The sequence below is a fragment of the Alexandromys fortis genome, unplaced genomic scaffold (genome assembly GCF_014885135.2).
Source record: "Alexandromys fortis isolate MF-2015 unplaced genomic scaffold, M_Fortis_MF-2015_v1.1 scaffold_22, whole genome shotgun sequence".
In the NCBI taxonomy this organism is placed as follows: domain Eukaryota; kingdom Metazoa; phylum Chordata; class Mammalia; order Rodentia; family Cricetidae; genus Alexandromys; species Alexandromys fortis.
This window is the reverse complement of record NW_026067900.1, coordinates 9,018,074-9,043,920: the sequence shown is the minus strand read 5'-3', so window position 1 is coordinate 9,043,920 and position 25,847 is coordinate 9,018,074. Positions and strand designations below refer to the sequence as shown.

At 43.9% G+C, this 25,847-nt stretch overlaps 1 protein-coding gene across 4 annotated transcripts in view; it reads left to right on the top strand.

The window, feature by feature from the left end:
• Window positions 1–18,797, top strand: part of Mapk6 (mitogen-activated protein kinase 6) — a 42,999-nt gene extending 24,202 nt beyond the window's left edge. For 3 of the 4 annotated variants that reach the window (XM_050127042.1, XM_050127019.1, XM_050127025.1), the window contains 5 exons: window positions 8,015–9,190; window positions 10,793–10,937; window positions 13,006–13,170; window positions 14,580–14,781; window positions 16,589–18,797. In XM_050127042.1, coding sequence (XP_049982999.1) covers window positions 8,636–9,190; window positions 10,793–10,937; window positions 13,006–13,170; window positions 14,580–14,781; window positions 16,589–17,690 — 2,169 coding nt within the window. In that variant the 5' untranslated portion in view covers window positions 8,015–8,635 and the 3' untranslated portion in view covers window positions 17,691–18,797. Of the gene's footprint in view, window positions 1–2,986; window positions 3,043–8,014; window positions 9,191–10,792; window positions 10,938–13,005; window positions 13,171–14,579; window positions 14,782–16,588 lie in introns of all 4 variants that reach the window. The other variant, XM_050127034.1, reaches the window with a different exon arrangement.
• Window positions 18,798–25,847: the final 7,050 nt, after the last annotated feature.

The following is a 25,847-nucleotide window of genomic DNA, read 5'->3' as shown; positions in this document are numbered from 1 at the left end:
CAAACATGTGACACCATGCCTGGCTGCTAGAGTTTGTTGTTTGTGCTGTGTGTGTGTTTTGTTTTGTGCTTTAACCCCAGCACTTGGGGAGTCAGTGGCAGGCAGATCTCTGTGAGTTCGAGGCCAGCCTGGTTTACAGAGCTGTCTCAAGAAATGAAAAGAAAAGGCAAGGAAAAAGAATTGTTAGAATGTTGCTCTGGTGAGATGGCTCAGCAGGTTCGGTGCTTGCTGTAGGAGCCTGTTGACCTGAGATGGAGCTCAGCAAGTCTTGTGCGGTGAGAGGACTGACTGCAGAGCTGTCCTCTGACCTCTGCGTGCATGTTGCAACAATTGCGTTCAGATGCACAGGTCTTACACACAAAAGGAATAAATAAAAATGCTTTAAGATGTAAGAACTTTAACAATTACTTCAAGGAAATCTGCCTCTGCAACCATAAAAGTATGTGTGGGTGTTTGGAAGAGTGGCATGAGCACTCTGCTCCAGCTACATCATTTGACTAAGTGAATGTTAAGTAAACTGAGGCCCAGTATCATCTAAGACCATAATACTTGGGAGCTGGTTAAAGATTCTGACCCTTGGCTCATCGGGACCCAGTGGATTAGAAGCTACACACATTAGCAATATTGTGATTTGAATGCACATCCATTTGGCTGAGAGAGACTGGAGTGGTCCTCAGCTGGTTAGCTACTGGTTTGGAAAACCCAGGTCTTGTGAGTTGTTTTCCCCCCGACCCTCCTGAGAAACATGAGTGTAAAGTTGAGACTGTAATCACTGTTGGGTAGAGCTTGTGTGATGAGGGGGTGCTCTGTTTTGTGCTGACCAGTGAGGTCTCAGCGAGCCAGAGTGATGATGATTTAAGTATTTGACCGATGCCCCCTGAGAAATTGAATTTAATCTGTTATTTATTCATTTATTTATTTGATTGATTTTTGAAACAGGATTTCTCTGTATAGCCTTGGTTGTCCTACTCCATCTGTAGGCCAGGTTGGCCTTGAACTCACTGAGATCCACCTGCCTCTGTTGGGATTAGGGGTGTGTGAAATCACTTTCAGCTTTCTGTTTCGAATTTTGTGGCAGGGCCTTAGGTAGTAAGTAACCCAGGTGGCCTCCAAGGCTGGCCTAGATCTCCTGTTTCCATCTGAGATTACAGATGTGCGTCTCTACTCTTGGTTTCTGTGTTGCTGGAGATGGAGGCTTGGGCCTCCTGTATGTTAGGCACAGTCTACCAACTGAGCTATACTCTAGCCTAATGGAGGTTGTTGTTTTTTGTTTTGTTTTGTTTTTTGTTTTTTTTTTTTTACTAAACTTGAAATTATCCTCAACTTAATAATGAGTCTCAATTTGATAATTCTTCCCTCTTTATGTACAAGTTGAAGAGATGGTAGGTTTTTTTTTTTACTAACTTTATGCTTGGATAATATTCTTTTGACTGTTAGACAGTGGTGCCAATTTCCTGTTCAATAAAGCTAATCTAAATTGCAAGAATGCATGCATATTTCTTCCTGTTTCTTTCACGTGGATCAAAAATAATACAAAGGAATTAACTCTTCTGAGTTACTTTATGTCCAGTGTTGGCCTAGCCCCTCCAGGTTTGCTGATTCTGGAGGTAACTACCAGGAGAGCCTGCTGAGTACTTATTTCCAGGTGTAGAAACCGAGAGGTCTTTAGCCCTCTTCTGATGTGCGTCGTCTGTCTTGTCAATTTAATTAGATTAGGAGATGACTAGGAGGCCACTGGTATGTCCCTGATGGTTCTGGTTTGATCAGTGGCCTTAATCCCTTTATGGACTTGTAATTTGATGGCATTTTGGGGAGATGTTTAAAAGTGGGAGGTGGTGCCTTTGAAGTAGGTCATTATGGGCATGGCCTTGGTGTTAGGCCCTGTCCTGGCCCCAGACTATACTCAGTTTCCATGTGCCCCCTGTTCAGCCATGTTTTGCATGCCATCTTGGAATGACATTTTAAAATTGAGTCAAAATAAATAGTTCCTCCTTTTAGCTTGTTCTGGGAAATTTTGGTCATTGCTCTGGAAAAGTCACAGCAACCATATGCAATGGGAAGATTGTGACTCCAGAATCAGACTGATGTGCCCAGATCCTGTCTTTACTATCCATGTGACCTAATGAGATCACCTCACCTTTGGGAGCATCTGGGCTCTTTGTAAGATGAGCTATTTGTCACTTAGAAAATACCTGGCACGTAATAGATGCAGATAAATTATGAGTTATGTCCCTTCCTTCTGCTTGGCTCCTGTGTTCTTCTGTATGTGACCCTGAGTTTTAGTTCTCACCAGGTTTAATGCATGCTCTGCCTGGTCTGTCTACCACCCCTCCCCCATTCCTGCCCCTATGTTCTTGATTCCTTCTCGGGTTCCTAAGTCTTTTTATCTGCATCATGACTTTCACCTTTTTGAATGTTAGAAGAAGTTTTTTAAAAATATGCCAGTGTGCTGTAGAATTGTCCAATATGGTAGCCACTAGCCACATGTAGGCATTTTAATAATTTATTTTATTTTGGTTATAGAAGTTGAACCCAAGGCCTTGTACATGGTAAACAATTTATCTTTGAGCTGTACCTATAGCCAAAAAAACAACTCTTGTTATTTTTGATACAAGGTCTCTTTAGCCCTTAATGTTCTGGAAGTCACTATGTAGACCAGGCCTGCAGCTCACAGAGATCTGATCTGTTTCTGGCTCCTCAGTGCTGGATGTAAAGGCATTCCCCTTTAATTGATGGAGATGGGGTGCAGCTCTGATAAAATGTTTGCCTAGCATGCACAAGGCTCAGAGTTTAATCCCTAGTACCAGAAAATAAATGAATGAATGAATTCTTCAGTGGAGTCAGTCATATTTGAGTTACTCAGTCACCATCTGTGGCTATGGCTACCCTTTGGGGGCAGCATATCGTAGAATGTGGGATGTAGTGTGCTCTATACAGTATCACATTCTTCTCTGGTGACAGCCTCATTTCTCTGCCTTTCTTCCAGGCTGCTGATGTTCCTTCCTAGTGATGACCAGCCCTCAGTCTTCCTTTTCTTCCCTGGTACATGCTTCCTTTCTTTCTCCTGGTTGACTTTAAAAGCTGCCCGTGTGTGTGTGTGTGTGTGTGTGTGTGTGTGTGTGTGTGTGTGAGAGAGAGAGAGAGAGAGAGAGAGAGAGAGAGAGAGAGAGAGAGAGGAGACAGACAGACAGACAGACAGACAGCAGAGACAGACTGGTTTGGTGTGAATTCATTCGTGAGTTGATGGTTTAGTTTTAGTTGATTTTGAAGATGTTCTGACCTCTATTTCTGAAGTTCCATTGGTTTCCCAGACCTTGGAGTTTTCTGCTTCCAGCCTGACTTCTGGCTCCATTGCTGACTGCAGGAGCTTTTCTCTTGCTTTCCATTGTGGCCCTGTGTTTCCTTGGCTCAGCCTTAGAAGAATATGAACTTGTTATTCTGAAGATGCAGAATGCTGCATAGGCATTTATCTCAGCTTCCTGTCTTGGCCCCACTTTCACAGGGCAGCTGCTTTGGAAATGGTGGGTTTTCTAGCCCTTTTATTTTGGAAACAGTCTCTATATGAAAACCTGGTGGCCTCAAACTTGCAGCCATCATCCTTTCAGTGCCTCCCTGAGAGCTGGGATTAGAGGTGTGTGGCAGTACCCCTGACTTGCCTCCAGTCTTTTGTACTCACTGACTGCCAATCGAAAAGGACCTATGAGTGGGATGTGAGGATGAGTTCACATGCAGCCATGAACCTGATCTTTAGAGTCTGAGTTCTCCTTAATCCTGTCAGTGAAAAATTCCATGTTTTTTTTGTTTGTTTGTTTGTTTTTGTTTTTTTGAGTCAGGGTTTCTTTCTCTATGTCGCTCTGGCTATTCTGTCCTGGAACTAGCTCTGTAGACCAAGCGGGCCTCAAACCCACAGAGATCTGCCTGTCTACCTCCTGAGTGCTTGAGTTAAAGGTGTGTGTTAACCACCACCTGGCAAGGCCTGACTTTTTTTTTTTTAAGATTTATTTATTTACTATGTATGCAGTGTTCTGCCTGCATGCATGCCTGCCAGAAGAGAGCACTAGATCTCATTACAGATGGATCTGCACCACCAGGTGGTTGCTGGGAATTGAACTCAGAACCTCTGGAAGAGCAGTCAGTGCTCTTAACCTCTGAGCCATCTCTCCAGCCCAAGGCTTGACATTTTAATAAATTTATTTTTAGAGTTTTATTTATGTATATGAGTGTTTTGCCTGAATATGTTATGTGCCTCACATCTGTGTATGGTGACTGGAGGTGAGAAAAACATGTTAGATCCCCCCTCCCCCAGAACTGAAGTGAAGGATGGGAATCGACTTTAGGACTTCTTGAGTGCTTGGCGAGGGTTCTGCTACAGACCCATACTTCCAGTCCTTTTTCAGATGTTTTGAGACAGGTTTCCTTGCTCAAACTGACCTTGAACTACTGAGCCTCCTGCCTCAGCCACCTGAGCAGTTGGGAATACCAGCTTGTGAGTCAGATAAGTTTTGTAAGCTCCTGTCCCTGGTCAGTCTCACCTGTAGTTTGTAGAGTGTGGCCTAAGTGCCCTAAACCCTGCTAGATCACTGTGTGTGGAGAAAGTCTGACTGACACGTGCTCTGGGGCTGCCTTACAGAGGCTGCTGCTGCCGTTCCCCAGAGCACAGCTCCCTGGCAGTCCGTCCTTCCACCTCCACACAGGAAAGGGGGGAGTGTAACACAGCTGACTGCTCTTGCTTTGGCCCTCCCAGGGCTTGAAACAGGTTGCCCCCCCCCCCCACTAGCTGCTGTTTGCTGTGGGGAGGGAGTGCCTGGAAGGGGAAAGGCTGGAGTGGCATCTTCACAGATTCTCCAGTGACTAGGCTAGTCTGGTTCTGGAAAAATAGGAGGTGTATTGGGTGTGCTGTTTATTCATTGACTACAGTTTACAGGGCACCTAGTAACTGCCAGATTCTGTGCTCAGAAAATGCTAGTAAGCTGCTTAGTCTCACACCTTTTGATTTAAAGCAGCCAGCCACCATAATGGAGAGAGATGGTGTCGTAGCAGAGGATCACCCTGGGGAACGTGAGAATGTGGAAGAGAGGAGAAGGGAAGTAGGAAACATCGAGCAGGAGGAAGTGCTCAGACTCAGGGCTTCTCTGAGTCAGGACTGGAAACAGGTTCTCTTGTTTCCATTACACCTTAATGCCTGCAGTGCTGGCACACAGTGGGCATCAGGACTTCCTGATGATAAAGAACAGGGCTGTAATGTGGCTGTCTGTGTTTCTGGGTCCTGGGTAGGGTAGCACTTCCTCAATTCCTGTGGGTGTGTCTGAGAGACTGTGTGACCTGCTTGGGTCTGTAATCAGTTGGTAAATGCATCATGGGGAAGAGAGGTGTAGATGCTCATGTAGATCCTTTGGTACACTGAGTATCAATGGTAAAGGTAGTGTCTTCATAACAACTTAGATAACAACTCTGTGTGATTTAAGTCACCAGTTGGGGGCTATCTGACCTGTCCTGATGGCCACAGAAATCTGACGGCAGTACTTAGGTAACTGGAGAAGAGTTGCTCAGATGTTTCATGGTCCTGTATTTGTTCCAATGTTTCTTTAATCTTAGGTCAGTATGGCATCTCAGAAAGTCTTGAACCAGGTGTGGAGGTATAGAACTTTAATCCCAGCACGGAGTGAGTTCAAAACCAGCCTGTTCTACCTAGGACAACAGAGCTACATAAGACTTTTTTTCTTGAAGTTTTTCAAGACACGGTTTTTCTGTATAACAGTACCGGCTGTCCTGGAACTTGCTTGATAGGCCACACCAGCTTCTAATTCACTGAGATCCACCTGCCCCTGCCTCCCAAGTGCTGGGATCCCCATCTCCTCTGAAGTCTTAGCCAGAAGACAGAGTTGGGATGAAGGGTAGCTGAATAGTTACTGATACTGTATGAAACAGCCTGCTATGCTAAGTCTTTTTTTAGCTTCCTGAGATGATTTATCCAATAATGGGTTGTACCACTGGCCTCCTTGAGGTCCAGGTCCTGAAAGGACACCTTTGGGCCACTTTTCCTGAGGAACAAGGGCTTTGTCAGCAATGCCTGTGAGCAGGTAGCTAGGCTTGTGGCCTTCTGTGCCCTGAGAAGTCAGTAACTGGAGTCTGAGGCATGATCACAGACAAGAGTGAATTTGATGCCAGCACCATTGTGCCAAGCTTAGGGTACAGAGTACCGCTCAACCTGTCCCTTCCCAAAGCAACTGGCTGAGTTCCAGTTAGCTCAGACTGCTCACTTGACTCTGCAGAAGCCACTTTCAGAGGCTGTCACTGTGGACAGGCTGGGGTGGGTTGGAAGGGTACTTTACCCTGAGAAGCTGCACCATTGCTTTGCAAGTGTGTGGGCTGGCAGAGCTAGCTCTACCTGTAAGACTGTACCTCATATGTAAACGTGCACGTTACATCCTTTGTGGTACAGTCAGACCAGCGTTAGAACAGAAAACCCAGTTTCTATAGATTGGGGGCGTTGCCCCCCAAAACACAAATGAACAAAAAAAACCCCAACAACATAAAAAGAAAGCATTTGTATGTTTATTAGCAAGCATTTCTCTAAGAACTTACCTGAAGGAAAAATAGCTGGGGCCAAGGACATGCTACTCGTTCATTCTCTCCTTCATGTGTTTCTGCCAAGTTACCTTTAAGTTCTTTTACTGTTGTATTTACTTATTTTCTGAGACAGTCTTATCACTTTGTAGCCCTGGCTGGACTGAACTTGCTATTTTAATGAGACTGACTTTGAACTCAGAAGAGATCCATCTGCCTCTGTCTTAGAAGCATGCACACCATGCCCTGCTTTCTTTTACTAGTTTAAACTTCCACCAATACTGTATCAATATTCTGTTGTTTTTCTTTTTTGCATTTCTCCTCAGACTTGATGTTAATTGAATACTAAAGTTTCCTAGGGCCTGGAGATGGTGTGAGTAAAGAGCCTGCCATCAAGCATGAGGGCTGATGCTCCTCAGCGTTCTTGTAAAGGCGGCCATACGTGCATGCAGGCAACCCCACCCCAAAGTTCTTCTAGTTGGAAATGTTAAGATAGTTGGGTTTCAGCCGGGCGATGGTGGCGCACGCCTTTAATCCCAGCACTCGGGAGGCAGAGGCAGGTGGATCTCTGTGAGTTCGAGACCAAGCCTGGTCTACAGAGCTAGTTCCAGGACAGGCTCCAAAGCCACAGAGAAACCCTGTCTCGAAAAACCAAAAAAAAAAAAAAAAAAGATAGTCGGGTTTCTCTGGCAGCGGTGTCGGTCTCCTGAGCCAGCTGCCTACACTCACTCTTTGACTAGCTTAAGACGTGTTCTGCAATTCATCCTGTGCTGCTGGACTTTGCTTACTGGATACTGACATAGATAATAATACAATGCTCCAACTAAGAAAAGTGCTACTAAAATCTTCCCTTTTAAATGAGCTTTACTTGTAAAAAGTTCTATAAAAATATTATGAAGTTTCCCATACCGATTGGCATTTCATGTGTTGTATTATTTGTGTACCTGTGTGTGGAAACAGATGCTTGTGTGCATTCAGAGGCCAGAAGAGGATGTTTGGTATCCTGCTCTATCCTTGACTTCTGCCCCTGAAACAGGGTCCAGTGGCCCTCCCTACTTCTGCACACAGTGCTGGGCTACAAGTTTTTTACATGGGCCTGAGGATTTGAACCTAGGTCTCAATGTTTGTACATCAAGCCCCTTGCTCACTGAAATGCCAACCTGATGAGCCTATTCCAGAGACTTCAGTGCTGTGCGGTCTAGGAAACTTACCACTTGGCTAAGTGTGTGATGAATGGATAGAGAGACAGACAAGACAGAGATGGAGGTACTCCATAGCGCAGGCTGTCCTGGAACTCCCAAACAATCTTCTTACCTCGGGCTTCCCAGATTATAGGCAGGTGCCACCATTCTTGCTATAGTCCTTCCCTGCTAAATGCCCCACTGCCATGCCATTGCACAGATACGAAGTGTTTCCTCTAGTGATTTTTCTCCTCTTTTCATCCCAGGTTGTAGCAGAGTAAGATGGACGGTAGCTTTGATTGTGATTGTGGTGAGCTGGAGCCACCTGATCACTAACAAAAGATACCTGTCAGCCAACGTCACCAGGGCTTCCTGTTGAAAAACAGCAACAAAGGAAGAGGAAGCAAAGGGAACTAGTGCTTCCCAGCGCCTTAGGATGCTGCTCAGGACCAGTCCAACACTGAATGTATCTGCACTGTGAGAGGATGTCCACGGAGGTCTGCCTGGTGCATATTTATTCACAGTTTTGTCTCATTTTAAGTCAGTTAGCATAGTATATCTGAGTGCATAGTATGTCATTTCATTCCGTTTGAGTTTCTTGAGTGTTTCTTTAAATGTCTGCAGAGTTGCTGCCCTTCCTTGAACTATGAGCACTGCAATCTTTTTAATTCTTAATATGAATAGAGATTTTTGAGCTTTAAGTCTGAGGGGAACTCAGCGGGCCTGGTTGGCATCCGTCTGCAATGAACATCAAGAAACCATCGTGCTGTGGAAACGGAATTGTTTTTCTCCCTTTTTGAGAGATCTTTCCTTTTGATGCCAGTTTTCTTCCTTGTTTACATAAGTTCAACAATTTGAAAGGAAAAGGCGATTGTAAGGGTTTCAAAATGGCAGAGAAATTTGAAAGTCTTATGAACATTCATGGTTTTGATCTGGGCTCTAGGTACATGGACTTAAAACCGTTGGGCTGTGGAGGCAATGGCTTGGTTTTTTCCGCTGTTGACAATGACTGTGACAAAAGAGTAGCCATCAAGAAAATTGTTCTCACCGATCCCCAGAGCGTCAAACATGCTCTCCGTGAAATCAAAATTATTAGAAGACTTGACCACGATAACATTGTGAAAGTTTTTGAAATTCTTGGTCCCAGTGGAAGCCAGTTAACAGACGATGTGGGCTCTCTCACGGAGCTGAACAGCATCTACATTGTTCAGGAGTACATGGAGACAGACTTGGCGAACGTTCTAGAGCAGGGCCCTTTACTGGAAGAGCATGCCAGGCTTTTCATGTATCAGCTGCTACGTGGGCTCAAGTATATCCATTCTGCAAACGTACTGCACAGAGATCTCAAGCCAGCTAATCTTTTCATTAACACTGAAGACTTGGTGCTGAAGATAGGTGACTTTGGTCTGGCACGGATCATGGATCCTCATTATTCCCATAAGGTACGTGGGAAGCTATCTCCACCCAGCCTCTCAGCTGGTGTGTCTTTTTCTGGTGCAGGTCTGCTTTCATTCATAATTGTCAAGTGGAATCCTAGTTACATATAACTTTCTCAAAGTGCATGGCTGTGTGTTAGTAGTGAAGTTCTGAAGTGTATGACTTCGTTTGTTTGGTTTTTGAGACAGGGTTTCTTTGTGTAGTTTTGGCTGAACTGGAACTAGCTCTGTAAGACAAGGCTAGCCTCAAACTCAGAGTTCCACCTATCTTTGCCTCCTGAGTGCTGGAACTAAAGGGTAGTGCTACCACAGCCTGGCCTTTTTGAGACTGGGTTTTGCTATTTAATCAGGCTGCCTTGGACTCTAGTGTATAGCCTAGGCTAACCTCAAACTCACTATCTGCAGCCTCCTAAATACTGGGGTTCCAAGTATGTGCTGCCATATGGAGTTATCTCAAAGTGTAATATTTATATATTCATAGCAGCTTCCCTTTATCAGCAACTTTTTTTCACATAAGAACTTAATAGTGTCTTGCAAGGAGAACTCAGGCCTTTTGATTTTAAATTGAAATCTCAGGTAGAATCTTGATATTTAAAATATAAAAGTGAAAAAATATAAAAGTGAGCTGGGAATGGTTGTGTATACCTTTAATCCCAGTGCTCAGGAAGCAGAGACAGGTAAATTCGTGTAAGTCAAGGCCACTCTGGCCTACACATCTAGTTCCAGGCCAACTAGGGCTACATAGTGAAACTTTGTCTCAATAAAGTAAAAAGTAGAACTGATTTGGTGACAAAGAACCCCTGAGAGCAAGTCCTATTACTTGGTATTCCATAGCCCATGTCTGAAACAAATCTTCATCCATGTGTGTTGTCTTAACTGGTTATCTTCACTCTATTAGTAAAAGGGGGCGGGGCTATGAGATTTCTCAGCAAAAAGGTTCCTTACAGCAAGCCTGATAACTTAGATCAGTCCCTGGAACCTACACTGTAGAAGAGGTGGATTCTTCCAAGCTCTTTTCTTACCTCAACACTTGGTATGTGGTTGCTCGCTCCCCTCCCCCCTCCCTCACCCACATAGATTAATAAACAACTTTTAACATAGAGGTCGAGTCCCCGCTGAGCACTGGAAGGAGGCACACCCAGACCTTTACTTGGTGTCCCTGGACTCACCTAGGTGTGTCCTTAAGCAGACCCGCAATCTGTTCAGTGCTCTGACCTGCCAAACACCACCAGTACAGTGAGTGCTGTATTGTTCTGAGGGTGGAGCAAGGTCGTGTGAATGTTGGTTAGGAGTGTGGTGTGGTGGTGGTGGGGGAATCAGTGTGATAACTAGGAGCTGCAGCTCTCTCCCCTACCTTTCCTTCTGATCCGAAGCATGCCTGCTCCTTAATTATGTTAAAACTTGGCCTAGAGTTGGCATCAAGGCCTTCTGCACGTTTTGTCATCAGAGGAGTGGCATATCCATCTCTAAGGGAATGTTGCGGCCTCTAGCTGGTAAGAGCTTTGAAAATGGGCTTAGAAATCAACAGTAATTGATTTTATGGCTCTTTTGGGGGATGAATCTCACCCCTAAAGTAAGGGAAATTGAAGTCTGGTGTTTCTTTTCCAGGGTCATCTTTCTGAAGGATTGGTTACCAAATGGTACAGATCTCCACGACTTTTACTTTCTCCTAATAATTATACTAAAGCCATTGACATGTGGGCTGCAGGCTGCATCTTTGCTGAAATGCTGACTGGTAAAACCCTCTTTGCAGGTCAGTATTAAGTGGACCAGAAGTCATTTTGTATTTATCTCTAAGGCAAGGTTCTGTAAGATTTCAAAGAACTTATTACTTAAGAAATGAGAAATGTGTTCACAGATTGATTAAATTGCTCTAGCATCTAGTTAGAACTCTAGATTTCTAAACTCAGTTTTGTGGAAGTCATATCTGAGTTAAATTAGCCATTTCCTGGTAAGTTTACTGTTGAAAATCCTACAGATTTCTGTTGCTCCCTTCTCCAGGTTTCTTTTGGACAGTAGGAGTGCCCTCACAGTGTGGAAACTCTTATCCCTTAAAAGACCAAGGAAAAAGCCAATGTTTTAAGAAAAACATACCTAGTTTACATACCATACAGTTCACCCATTTAAAGGGTGTGTTTCAGCTGGAGATGTGGCTTGATTTTAGAGTATCTGCCTAGCATTCATAGAGCCTCTGGTTCAAAACCCGAGCACTGCAGAAAATTGTGTAGTTGGGCGTGTTCATAAATGTATGGGGTTGTCTGATTCTTGAGCATCTCCGTCCTTCTGAAAATGACCCTCTGACCATAATTATCCCTTTCCCCAGCTCCTGCACCCACTCATTCTCTATGGATTGCCCCTTTTAGACATTTCACATGGATGAAACCATGTACCAGGTTCTCTGACAAGCTGCTTTCTCATGGCAATGTTTGTGGTTCATTCATGTAGTACATATCAGTGTTGGCATATGCCAGATGCTATTCCCTGTGTGATTATAGGGCCTTGTTTTTCCATTCATCAGTTGGTGAATGTTTTGGGTGAATGTTTTGAGTTTTACTTTTTGGCCCTTATGAACAATGCTGCCATGAACGCTTGTGTACTGATTTTTATATGAGCATGTGTTCAGTTCTCTTGGGTATCCATCCATGCCTAAGCATAAGACAGGTAGGTGACACACGGTAATTTAGGCTAAATTTTTGGAGATCAGTTTCTTAAAGCAGCTGTGTGTTGTACATTCCCCAGTCACCTGAGAATGAGACTGTTCTGTTTACATTGTCACCAGCACTTTAGAGAGTGGTCATCCTGGTGGTGTGAAAAAAGGATAGCTCAGGTGCTTACTGACCTCTTTGTTAGTATAGGGTCTTACACTGTAGCTCATTGGCCTTGAACTCCTGAGGCAGTCGTCCTGCTTCAGCCTCGTGGCTGCTAGAATTACAAGTGTGAGCCACCATGCCCAGACTCTTATTGGCCGTTGTAATATCTTTTTTGTAGAATATCCAAATCATTTGTTTGCTTTTCTTTGAATTATTTGCACTTTTAAGAATTCTTTATAGGGGGCTGGAGAGATGGCTCAGTGGTTAAGAACGTTGCCTGCTCTTCCAGAGGTCCTGAGTTCAATTCCCGGCAACCACATGGTGGCTCACAACCATCTGTAAAGAGGTCTGGTGCCTTCTTCTGGCCTGCAGGCATACACACAGACAGAATATTGTATACATAATAAATATTTTTTAAAAAAATTCTTTATATATACTGTGGACATGGAGTCTATCAGATATAATTTCTATTTTCTCCCATGCTGTGTGCAGTGTCTTTTGAAGCACGGAACATTAGTTCTGCTGAAGGCCAATCCATCCATCTTTTGTATTAGCATAGCATATCTGAGAAACCATTCTGTACAATATTTACTTCCATGTTTTTTTCGAAGCATTTTATAGTTTTAGCTGTTTACATTTAGATCAGGATTTGTTTTGGGTTGGTTTGTGTTATGATGTGAAGGCAGGGGTCTAATTTTATTACTTTGCCCAGTTGTCCCTGAATCATTTGGTGAAGAATTTACTAATTGAATAGTAAGACACCTTTATTAAAAGAATGAGCTGACCATAAGCATGAACTAACTACCTTGTGATTTTCCTCAGAACTTACACACTGTCATTTCAGCCTCATGCTATAAAAACAGGTCATCAAGGACAGCTCAGACTCAGTGCAAGAGAGGTGTTGACTTCTGGAAGGGAAGATTCTCAGAGAATCTGTGGATGTACTTATTTCTGGGAAAGTGGGCACTGTGGGTGATTTGCTTACACTCTGGTGTCTGGATTTTCACTCAGGTGCACATGAACTTGAACAGATGCAACTGATCTTAGAATCGATTCCTGTTGTGCATGAGGAAGATCGTCAGGAGCTTCTCAGTGTGATTCCAGTTTACATTAGAAACGACATGACTGAGCCACACAAACCGCTAACTCAGCTGCTTCCGGGAATTAGTCGAGAAGGTAAGGTAGTGACTTAACTGTCATGTCTCTGGAGCACGGAGGCTTGAGCCTGTTTCCATCTTGAGGTTTGTGTTCTTTTCCCAGAGTCTGCAAGACTTCAGGTGGACCCAGGCCTTTAACTCTGGCATTCCTCTTTTGACCTGGCCCTTGGACTATAGTATATTTCTTTGCTTTCTAGAAGTTTAGAAAAACCCATCCCCCGATTCTAAACCCGTTTTCCAATTTAATCTTCCCATTTAACTGTGGTAAGCATATCGAATGACTGGTTCTCAATTAGCTGTAATTGAGTTCTGTGAGTGTTACACACTAATCAGGCATTTCTGTGAATATGACTCATTTTTTGTATTAAAATATTTTATGGAGCTGTAGAGATGGCTTAGTGGTTAATAGCACTGGCTGTTTCCCCAGAGGACCCAGGCTCAATTTCTAGCACCCACATAATGACTTACAACTGATACTTCCAAGAGATTGATACCCTTTCTTCTGACCTCCATGGGCATTAGGCATGCATGTCACACACAGACCTCCCTCCATATTCTAAAATAAAATCAAACAACCACTTGAATCTTTAAAAAAAAGTTTGTGTGAGTGCAAAGGCACACATGTGGAGGTCAGAGGAGAGTGAGTGCAAAGGCACACGTGGAAGTCCCAGGACCGCTTGCAAGAAGAGTGGGTTGTCAGCTGTTGCCATGAGAGTGCAGGAATCCAAACCTGGGTTATCAGGCTGGCAGCAAGCATCTTTACTCCCTGAGCCATCTCCCTGGCCTAAATTTAGATAGAAGGATTGGGTCAGGAGAAGGCAGAGATCTTTATGGCAAGGAAGAAAGAGTAAAATAGTGTTTGCCCATGTATTAATCCAAATGAACAAAACATGTAAGAATTTGTGAATTACTATTTGGAGCAAGAAGTATTAAATGTAAGAGTTTGTACAGTCTTGAAGTTTCTATTCATTTCTCATCTCAGTGGAGTAACATATTTGATCAAAAATCTTCCGCTTTTGTAGTTCTCTGTAATAAAGTAACCTTCTCTTGAGGAAAGGGAAAAATACTTAGCTGAGTTTGGCTCAGTGGTAGATCACTTGCCTAGCATGCTCAGGCCTTCTGTTTGACCCCTAGCATCACACTGAGTATGTACACTTAGGTATCAGAATTACATAGTCAGAGATGCACCCCTTTTATTCCAGCACTTGGGAGGCAGGCGGATCTCTTAGTTCAAGGCCACCCTGGTCTCTACAAAGTGAGTTCTAAGACAGCCAGGGCTACAGAGAGAAACCCTGTTTTGAAAAAGCCCTATCCCAGCACCAAAATGTACACCACCATGCTTACCTAAACACGTATTAAATGAAAGTAGCATTTTCAGTTTGTTTTTTTTCAGATGGACAGGCTGTAAACCTTTCCTCTTTCCCTTAGCACTGGATTTCCTGGAGCAGATTCTGACGTTCAGCCCCATGGTCCGGCTGACAGCAGAGGAAGCGCTTTCCCACCCTTACATGAGCATCTACTCCTTTCCAACGGATGAGCCCATTTCAAGCCATCCTTTCCACATAGAAGATGAAGTTGATGATATTCTGCTTATGGATGAGACACACAGTCACATTTATAACTGGGAAAGGTAAGCTCATCCTAAGTTAGAAAACATTTTCAATGCACCATATGCTGTGTGCTCATGTTTATGGCTGTCTTCACGTTTTAATAAGGATGCCTTTTGGCTTTGTGTTAAGTGTCTAACTAGCATCTGTGGAATCAGCACTGGGTCCTGGTGAGGAAATGATGAGAGCAGTCATGAAAGCGTGCTAATTAAAATTGTAAGCTGGTTGAAAATCTGAATAGTTACAACTAATTTTATAAAGTCAATTTTTTGTTTCTTGTTTTTGTTTTTTTAAGAAGGGTTTCTCTGTATAGTTAGTCCTGAAACTAACTCTTGTAGATCAGGCTAATCTCGAATTCAGAGATCCGCCTGTCTCTGTCTCTTGAGTGCTGGGATTAAAGGTGTGTTCCACCACCATCTGGCTAAGTCATTCAATTTTTTAAAAACCATTTTAATTACACACCCAATGTTTTTTCATCATGAGGATTAATTACACACCCAATGTTTTTTCATCATGAGGATAAAACCCAAAGCTCTAAGTTAAATATGCACTTTTTCCTGGATCTCAAGACTCAACCTTACCTGGTAAGGTGACTCAATGTCAGAATAGAGAGTGTCTTCAATTCTTCTGTACCTGTGACAGTTGAATTTTTTTCCAGATGACATAAAAGCTTAGAACAGGTTCAGTGAGAGGGCTTGTCTGGGCTGTGTGCTGTGAGCAGAATAGGTAGCATCCTCTAGGTGCTGCTCTCCTCAGCCTCCTTAGTGTCTCTATATTTCTGACTTTGTGGAGATGTGGAGCTGTGCCGTCCCGCTAGCCTGGAAGAGTGGGGTGGTAGCCTGTAACAACCCAGTAGAGGCAAAGTCTTCAGGGATTTGGTATATAGCCGGGACTGAGAATGACAAGTGAGATTTAAGTTTTCATGTTTCTGTGTTTGGAAAGAAATAGTTAAGCTGAACCTAGTGACATCTGTCTGGAGGCTGTAGGGAAATACCCTGTCTTGACCATGCCAGATGAAACAGAAGTAGTTAAAAGTGTTTTCTCCTCTTCAATGTCTGTGTACTTCCATCTGCTGTCACTTTCTGTCCCCTAAAAACAGTTCTCATAGACCCAGCTACTTTCTGACATCTCTTGACTCCTTCCTGTTCTCCAGCCTTGTTGGTGTGTCAGTCTGCTTCCCTTTGGGTGTGACATAGTGCCCTGCTGGGCTGTGTCACCAAGCAGAAACAGCACACACGGATGGTGACAGATTTCAGGAAGCCTCCCCTTACTCAGTAACTTATTACCAATGCAAACAAGACTGGTAAATATCTGCTCACAGTTAGATGTACTGATTTGGGGCATAAAGTGTTAATGTGAAACTAGAATAAAATTACAGATGTACCAGCCTCCTAAATTACCTGTGGGTGAGAATAGAGAGCAAAGGGGGTGAGAAGTGGCAACCCAGCTTGCTTAAGGTGGAAGCCCTGAACTTCCTTATGAAATTTGATACTCCGTTGGCAATCACCGAATGCTGCCTTCTGGTGTTTTAATTAGTAGCACAGCTCCCAAGTGGAAACGATAGATTCTGGCGGGAGGGAGTGCTTTTGGCTTTCTCTTTGTGTTACCCCTCTCCCCCAACACACACACACACATCACATTCAGAGCTGGGTGTGGCAGCATCCACCGCTAATCCAGTACTGGGGAGTACAAGTGTGAGGTCAGCCTGGCTATGGTGGGACTTGCTCTTAAAAACTAAGGCAAAACAGAAAGCACTCAGTACTCCACAGAGCACAACTGTGCATTTGAAAGTGAAATCACCACATGGAGTAATGCCTGTGTTTTCTTCAGGTATCATGACTGTCAGTTCTCAGAGCATGACTGGCCTATTCATAACAACTTTGATATCGATGAGGTTCAGCTTGACCCAAGAGCTCTGTCTGATGTCATCGATGAAGAAGAAGTTCAAGTTGATCCTCGAAAATACTTGGATGGAGACCGAGAGAAGTATCTGGAGGATCCCGCTTTTGACACTAGCTACTCTGCCGAGCCTTGCTGGCAGTACCCAGATCACCATGAGAACAAGTACTGTGATCTGGAGTGTAGCCACACCTGTAACTACAAAACAAGGTCGTCATCATATCTAGATAACTTGGTGTGGAGGGAGAGTGGAGTTAACCATTACTATGAGCCCAAACTTATTATAGATCTTTCCAACTGGAAAGAGCAAAGTAAAGAAAAATCCGATAAGAAAGGCAAGTCAAAGTGTGAGAGGAACGGATTGGTCAAAGCACAGATAGCGCTGGAGGAAGCATCCCAGCAGCTGGCTGAGAAGGAAAGGGAGAAGAGCCAGGGCTTTGACTTTGACTCCTTCATTGCAGGGACTATACAGCTCAGTTCCCAGCGGGAGCCTGCTGACGTCATTGACAAGTTAAATGACTTGAACAGCTCAGTGTCCCAGCTAGAAGTGAAAAGCTTGATATCCAAGTCAGTGAGTCGAGAGAAGCAAGAGAAGGGAATGGCTAATCTGGCTCAGCTGGAGGCCTTGTATCAGTCCTCTTGGGACAGCCAGTTTGTGAGCAGTGGGGAAGAGTGCTTCCTCATCAGCCAGTTCTGTTGTGAGGTCAGGAAGGATGAGCACGTGGAGAAGGAGAACACGTACACCAGCTATTTGGACAAGTTCTTCAGCAGGAAGGAAGATTCTGAAATGCTAGAAACTGAGCCAGTCGAGGAAGGGAAGCGTGGGGAGAGAGGACGTGAGGCAGGGCTTCTGAACGGCAGTGGGGAGATCCTCCTGAGCAAGCAGCTAGAGTCCATAAGCACCCCGCAGTTCCACAGTCCAGTGGGGTCCCCACTCAAGTCCATCCAGGCCACGTTAACACCTTCCGCTATGAAATCGTCCCCTCAGATCCCTCACAAGACATACAGCAGCATCCTGAAACACCTGAACTAAACACTCAGCAGACATTTCTTTGTTCTTCATGGAATGTGTTGTGTCTTTTTATCACTAATGTTTGAAGTCATTTTTTTACTTGAATCAGAAGGTGTCATTAATTTGCAAGGATTTTTTTCTTAGTTCTCAGTTTGTAAAATGCAGACTTTTTCTACATGTGAGTTAGTTTTCATTTGAACTGGCATGTCATTTGCACACACACACATACACAAAGAATAGAGCAAAACAATGCAGTGCAGGAGGAGACCAGATGCGCTAGGGTGAACAGACATTCTCATAGACCAGTGACCTGCTTTACGGGAAACAAAACCTTGCCTTGAAACTTACACAGTGAGACTGTACATAATTGCATGAAAAGATCTATTTTTCCTGAAACGTTTTTCATTCATTAGTATTTTCAAGCTTTTCATACTGTACACATTTCTTAAGACACATGATACCAGCAGCAACTGAAAACGAATGCCGAATTTGGTACACATGTGTTATCTACCTCAAGGTAACAAAAGTATGTGGCGAAACATAAACCACCCATAGTGCTCCACGGCATATGCACTCTATCTAGCCAGCGTTTACCGTAGTAAACCATTGAGACCCGTTCACCATTATCCATGTCCTGGTGTTCATTCTGTATAGTGAAGGGTTACATACATCACATTTATTTATTTTTAGCAAATCAGTATATTTCTGTATTTAATTATAAAAGTTAACTTAGTTTTAAGTTTATTTGCAACTGCCCTTTTTTCCATTTGGCACTATGGTTTGTTGCCTGCCAAGTTGATGATATAACGTCAGCTTGCCCTGAGGCTGTCCATGTACGTTAAGTAAAGTACTCACTGTGTATAGGAATCTGTATTTTGGAGGTGCTTGATCTATCTACAAAGAAAAATTAGGAATTTATTATAAAATGCTCCTAGAAGTCTTAATTGTGTTTATTTTTTAAAAACTTGTAATGTTAGACTTGTGTGCATGGAAGTAATTAAGGTACATCATTATTGTAGTTTAAACATTGTACATGATAAGCCTCCCCCACCGTTTTTACTGTATGTTTTTATTGAATGATCTATTCCCCATCCCTAGGCAAGCATGAATAAAATTAGGTTAAATGTAGTGTGCTGCTTCCCAATCTTTTAGACTTATTTCACCTGTTTTGTTTTGCTGAATCCTGTGTGTCTCTTAGGTTAGCCTATGTGAAGGAAACAGACAAGGCGGACAGCAGGTCTACTGCTTCTCTTCAGAGGGGAAGTTAACACCAGGTGTGTCCAGCCTGCAGGCTGAGCGCATGCCCAACGTTCATAGGGTCAAAAGCTTAGTTAGTCATCCCTAACCAAAATACTCTTAAGAAACCGGGGTGGGGGGTGGGTATTTGTCTAACAAAAACTTCTTGCTAATGTACTTTCACACATCCAAATGGAATAAATCTTACATAGCTCAGCGCTCTTACAGCCTGAGGAAGTGTTGAACCTTGCAGACTTCTCAGTAGATCACCTCTGTTTAGAAATTGATCCCCAGACCCAGCAGCATTCAGTAGGTGGTAGCAGGAGGATGAGGAGTGGAAGGCGAACCTGGCGCCTGCGTGAGCGTATGTCTGTAAGTAAAATGTTCCCATCTGAGGGAAGCCAAGGTGTCTTTCTCCTTGGGGAACTTGCTCCTGAGTGTCAACCTAGTATTAATAGTGGGTGGATTTCCATTAATGATCTGATCTTTTAAAGCCCTCAGAGGAAGAGGATGATGATAACTACATAAAACATGCTTGCTTTGTAGGGATCCAGGCTGGGTATTTCTTGTTCATTTTGTTTGAGACAGCGTCTCAAGTAGTCTTGACCAGGCTGACCTTGAACCTCTGATTTTCCTGCCTCTGCCTGCCTGCCAAGTGTGGGGGTTACAGGCATGAGCCACCGTGCCTATTTTAGGTGATAATGGGGATTGAACCCAGGGCCTGTGCATATGAAGCAAGTACATTTGAATTACATCCCCAACTCCCATTCTTATATGATTCTTGGAATGCCTGGTGTGGTGGTGTACCTGTGTGTAATGTGTGCTGGGATTAAAGGCGTGCACCACCACCACTGGGCCCTTATTTATATCTTAGTTGTAATTAATATTTGTTTTAAGTGTATGGGTGTTTTGCCTGCATGTATGCTTGTGTTTCACATGCATGCCTGGTGCTTGAGGAGGCCAGAAGACAGTACCAGATGCCCTGAAACCACTGTTGGGGCTGGGAACCAACCTGGAATCCTCTGGAAGAACATCCAGTACTCTTCATTACTGAGCCAGGGTCTCACTAAATAGCTCAAATTTGCAGTTCTCCTCTGTCAGCTTTCTGAGTGCAAAGGTTGCAGCAGGTATCACCATGCCAGCCTACAGACTGTAATACACATGAAATGTAAGAGGATATAAATTGGGGGCTAGAGAGATGGGTCAGCAGTACTGGCTGCTCTTGCAGAGGATCCAGGTTCATTTATTTCTTAACCCACACAGAACTGCTCACAGCCATCTGTAACTCCAATTTAGGGGCTCTGATGCCCCACTTCTGGCCTTCAGAGGTACCTGTACTGTATGGTACACATGTAATTCTGTCTCTTTAAGAGGCAAGCCACACCCACTCTCTTCCTGCTTGCAACCTCAGCTTTCTCCCTGTCCCTTTCTCAAAGAGACAGCTTCTGCCTCTCTCCCCACTTCTCCACTTCCCCCCTTCTCTGACTCTCCTTTTCTCCTCTCTCCTCTCCTCCCTCTCTCTCTCTCTCTCTCTCTCTCTCTCCTTCCTTCCCCTCCATAACCCACCTAATAAATGTCTAACTTTACATGATGTGCCTATCCGTCTCTCTTGCCTGCCTGCCTGTTTGTCGCCGCCGGGGACCAGCCACCTTCCCTGCCGTGGGTCCCCAGCAGTCCCAGAGACTCGCAGCATCTGTGCCTCCCACCCGCCACCTGCCCACACCACTCACCGAGGACCAGCCACCTTGGTTTGTGGACCTGCTGCGTAGTCTTGGGGACCCGTAGCAAATCCATAACACATATCACACGCGCACACACACACACAATTTTTTTTTTAGTTTTTTTAGTATTGGAGCTGGAAAGATGGCTGAGTGGTTAAGAGTACTGGCTGCTGGTCTTCTAGGGGACTGGATTTGGTTCTCAGCACCTATTTCATGGCTCACAACAATCTTTAACTCCAGCTTCCCAGCCTAATGGCCTCCTCTGCCCTGTGCAGGCACCAGGCACACAAGTATCACACAGATGTACATGCAGGCAATACCATAAAGAAAAAGTGGAGCGCAGCCTCAGACAGTTTGTTACGGGTTCACTCACTACCCTGTGCTTATTTTAGAAGGGTGGCGGCACTGCGGGCAGGTGCCTCCCGCATCCCGCTTACTTACCAAGAGATGACCGGAAGCGATTGGCTTTCCTTATCTAGGTTTGTGAGTGTATGGTGATGAAATCAGCAGTGTGGATTCTCAACACACATTAGGCAACGTGTGACAATGTGGCCCACTGTTTAAGGAATGAAAGAGGATTGTGAATCAAATGGTGTTTTAAAAAGTAAAGCAACTTTACTGCCACTTCTAAGTTAAAAGCTCCTTACATTGTTACTCTATTCAAAAGAACCTTTTAGAAACTCAGGTGCTGTGCTGTAATACAGAACACAGTTGGTTCCAGTCATCAGACAGACTGAACTGATCAGTTCCCATTTACTGTGACCACTAGATTCAGAACCACTGTAGCTCTCCCCTTGCACAGATGTGCCAAGTACAGTCACTCATAAGGTTGTTTCACCTATGCCTGTTCATGTTCCTACTGCTCATCATTCGGGTCTGAATAGAACCCGCTGAACTTGGAGTAGAGAGGTCTGAGTCTGGATTCACTGACTCTGTCACTTGGTTGTCAATCGTGGTAGACCCACTTTCATTCTTTTCTGAGACTGAACCTCCTACTTTCTGAGTGCCAATTTATAGATGAGTACTGCCACACGTAGTCAAAGTGCCTTTTTAACTTGGAGATGCAGTGTCTGGCCTGACAAGCCGGTGACCCGGACAAACCAACTGGGACAGTGTGTTCAGTTGTGACAGCAGAGTCCACTGTAATTACAAGCACTGCCCTCGAGGGAGCAACTTTCCCATCAGAGAGACTCGACTCCGCTGGACCTCACCATCATCAAAACTTGGTGAGCTGTCCTACAGAGTGCTCAGCCTGTGTAAGTCTAGAGTATCACCAACATTACAACCTAAGCTAAATGTGTATCTTAAGCCTTTTGCTCTTCCATGACCCTGACCCAGAGCCATGGGTGTGGGTGTGTTTGATAATTATTTGAAAACAACCACTAGGTTAGAAGCAACTTTTGCTGTTTTACTACATAGCCCTGGCTCTCCTGGAACTCACTGTGTTGACTAACAGGGCTCTTCCTGTCTCTGCCTCCAGAGTGCTGGGGTTAAAGGTGTGCGCCATCACACCAGCAAGAGTAATTTGGGGGGCTGGAGATACGGCTCAGCAGCCAAGAGCACTTGCTGCTCTTCCAGAGCACCCGCTGCCAGCACCCACCCCAGCTCAGAGCCACCCGCAACTCCAGCTCCAGGAAACCCAACACCCTCCTCTCCTCTGCCTTTTGTGGGCACTGCACACGTGTGGCATACACACAAACATAAATATGCTTTTTAACTGAAAAATTGATGTGAATGGGTGTTTGGGCTGCATGTATGTCTGTGCCCTATGTGGGTGCCTGGTGCCCACTGAGGCTAGATGAGGGATTCCTGGAACTGGAGTTTTGGGTGGTTGTGAGCTTCCACAGGGATACCTGGAGTTGAGTCTGTGCCCTCTGGAATAGCATCCAGTGCTCTTAACTACCAAACTATGTCTTCAGCCCCTGGAAGCAAATTAAACCAAGTATCCACCATGAATATTGGAGGTAACGTGGGTGTAGAACTTAAAAGAACATTCACATCCTTAAAAAAAAAAAAAAACTGAAGGAACTTAAAGATAACACAAACAGCTCAGTGAACTTAAAATGTAATAAGAGGGCCGGGCGGTGGTGGCGCATGCCTTTAATCCCAGCACTCACTCGGGAGGCAGAGGCAGGCGGATCTCTGTGAGTTCGAGACCACCCTGGTCTACAAGAGCTAGTTCCAGGACAGGCTCCAAAACCACAGAGAAACCCTGTCTCAAAAAACCAAAAAAAAAAAAAAATGTAATAAGAGAATAAACATTAGCATGATGCTCGAGAAAACACATTTAAAAACAATTCTATAAAAAATATGGGGGCTGGAGAGATGGCTCAGAGGTTAAGAGCATTGCCTGCTCTTCCAAAGGTCCTGAGTTCAATTCCCAGCAACCATATGGTGGCTCACAACCATCTGTAATGGGGTCTGGTGCCCTCTTCTGTCCTGCAGGCATACACACAGAATATTGTATATATAATAAATAAATATTCAAAAAAATAAATAAAAAATATGGATAAAGATGGAATTGAAGTAACCCATCTAGAAAACTCGGGAAAGTCAAGTAGAAGATAGAGTATTAGGTCCTGAAGATCAAGAAGAACTAGACCATACAAGCAAAGAATATGAAACGTGCATGTGTGCACACACGCGCGCGCATGCACACACACACAGGCAGTATGAAGGAACTCTGAGACACCATGAAAAGACCAAATCTTCAAATTATAAGTATAGATGAAGGAGAAGGATTCTAAGTTAGAGACAGACCACATCTTCAATAGGACCATAGAAGACTTCCCCAAATTCAGGGAAGACACAGCCATACAGATGCAAGAACATTAGAACATCAAATACAGAAGATCAGAAAATCTCCCCATGACATATCTTAGTTAAAACACAATGTATACAACAGAGTATTGGAAACGGCAAGAGAAAAAAAAAACATAAGGCACATATGAAGGAATAACATCTGATTTTTTGTTTGGTTTTTGGTTTTTCGAGACAAGGTTTCTCTGTGTAGTCCTTGCTGTCCTGGAGCTAGCTCTGTAGACCAGGCTGGCCTTCAACTCACAGAGATCCACCTGCCTCTGGCTCCCAAGTGCTGGGATTAAAGGTGTGCACCACCACTGCCTGGCAACATCTGATTTTATTTTTTTAATTCATGTGCATTGATGTTTTGCCTGCATGAGGGTGTCAGGTACCCTGGAACTGGAGTTAGAGACAGCTGTGAGCCACCATGTGGATGCTGGGAATTGAACCTGGGTCCTCTGAAAGAGCAGCCCGTGCCCTTAACCACTGTGTCGTCTCTCCAGCCCCATCATGTAACATGAGGGCCTGCGCAGTTCCCACAGCCAGTAAGCCCCACAGAAAATTACACAGAGGTTTCCATAAGTTATAAACTGATTGGTCCATTAGCTAGGCTTCGTATTAGCTCTTATATTGGCCCATTATTCTTATCTGTGTTAGCCACATGGTTCAGTACCTTTTTCAGCGGGGCAGGTCACATCCTGCTTCTTCCGTGTCTGGACAGGACTGCACCATCATCTGATTTCTTAATGGAACCTTTGAAATCCAGAAGATCCTGGGGCAATGCACTCCACATTCTAAGAGACTACAACTGCACCTCCACTACTGTACCCAGCAAACTATCTGCCATAGCTGACAAAGAAAAAAATTGATGAAATCTTAAAAGAAGTCATATCCAGCATACCAACCCTAAACAATATTGGGAGCAATAATACTCCAGCCTCAGGAGAGGACTGAGCACAGCCAAGGGACTATAGAAAGAAACCAAAGGAAGCTATAATCACTGAAACATAAAAATAGAATAATAACACAAATAGCAATAATGCAACAAAATGACCGCATTCAACATGCCCATCCTCCAAAAATAACTTTAAATATTAATGGCCTTAACTCTTTATCAAAAGACGCAGACTGATTGAATAGACTAAGAAACAAAATCTGGGGTTAGATTGCGTAGTGGATAAGAACACTGACTGCTCTTCCAGAGGACCCAGGTTCAACTCACTGCACCCATGTGATGGCTCATAACTAACTCCAGCCCCAAGAAATCTGATGCATCCACAGACACTGCACACATGTGGTATACAGACACACATGCAAGCAAAACATACATACACATCGTATAAAATAAACTGGGCAAGACCTTCTACTTGGGAAGCAGAAGCAGGAAGGTCTCTGACTTGGAGTCAAGCCTGATCATCTACAGAATGAGTTCTAGGACAGCCAGGTCTACATAGACCTTATCTTCAAAATAAACAAACCTCAAACCTCATTTTGTAAAAAAAAATTCATCTTTCTACTGTCTAAAAACATTAATATGCTTTAAAAAATAGGCACTGCCTTAAAGAAATACAAGCACTCTCATCAAAACAAACCAGGAATCAAGCAGGCATTACTATCCCTGTATCTGACAAAAATCTACCTGACACTGAAACTAATCAGAAGAGACGAAGAAAGCTTCATTCTAATCAAAGGAACAATTAAAAAGACATTACAATCCTAAACATGTACACATGAAACTGATGTACCCCGTTTCATAAAAAGTGCACTTCTGGGGCTGGAGGGATGGCTGAGCAGTTAAGAGCACTGACTGCTCTTCCAAAGGACCCAGGTTCAATCCTCAGCACCCACATGGCAGCTCAAGACTGTTTGAACTCCAGCTCCAGGTTACCGAAACAGATGTACCTGAAGAGAACCCAGGAGAGGCTGTTGATGGAAGTGCAGCCCATTGGTCAAACTCCAAAGCACATAAGTAAAAGATTAAAAAGAAGAGATGTGCACTACTAGAATTAAAGACACATAGTAGATAATGTCAGGATCCCACTTTTTCCAGAAGACAGGCCATCTGAACAAAAACAAACAAAACACAAGAATTAAATGGTATCATACCTCCAATGGACTTACCGGATCTCTGCGGAACAGTCCACTCAGACATCAGTGCACATTCTACTCAGCAACTCCTGGAAGCTGCCTAACCTAGGCCACATCCTGGAACACAAGCTTTAACAAATTCAGAAAAATTGAAACGACTCAGTATAATCTACCTGAATAGAATGCAATAAAGTTTAAAATCAACAGAAAACAAATCTCATAAACATACAGAAATTAAACAACTCTTAATGATGTATGAATCAAAGAAATCATGAAAAAAAATTTCTAGACCTAAATGAAAACAGAACTCTGGGACACACTAAGCAGACCT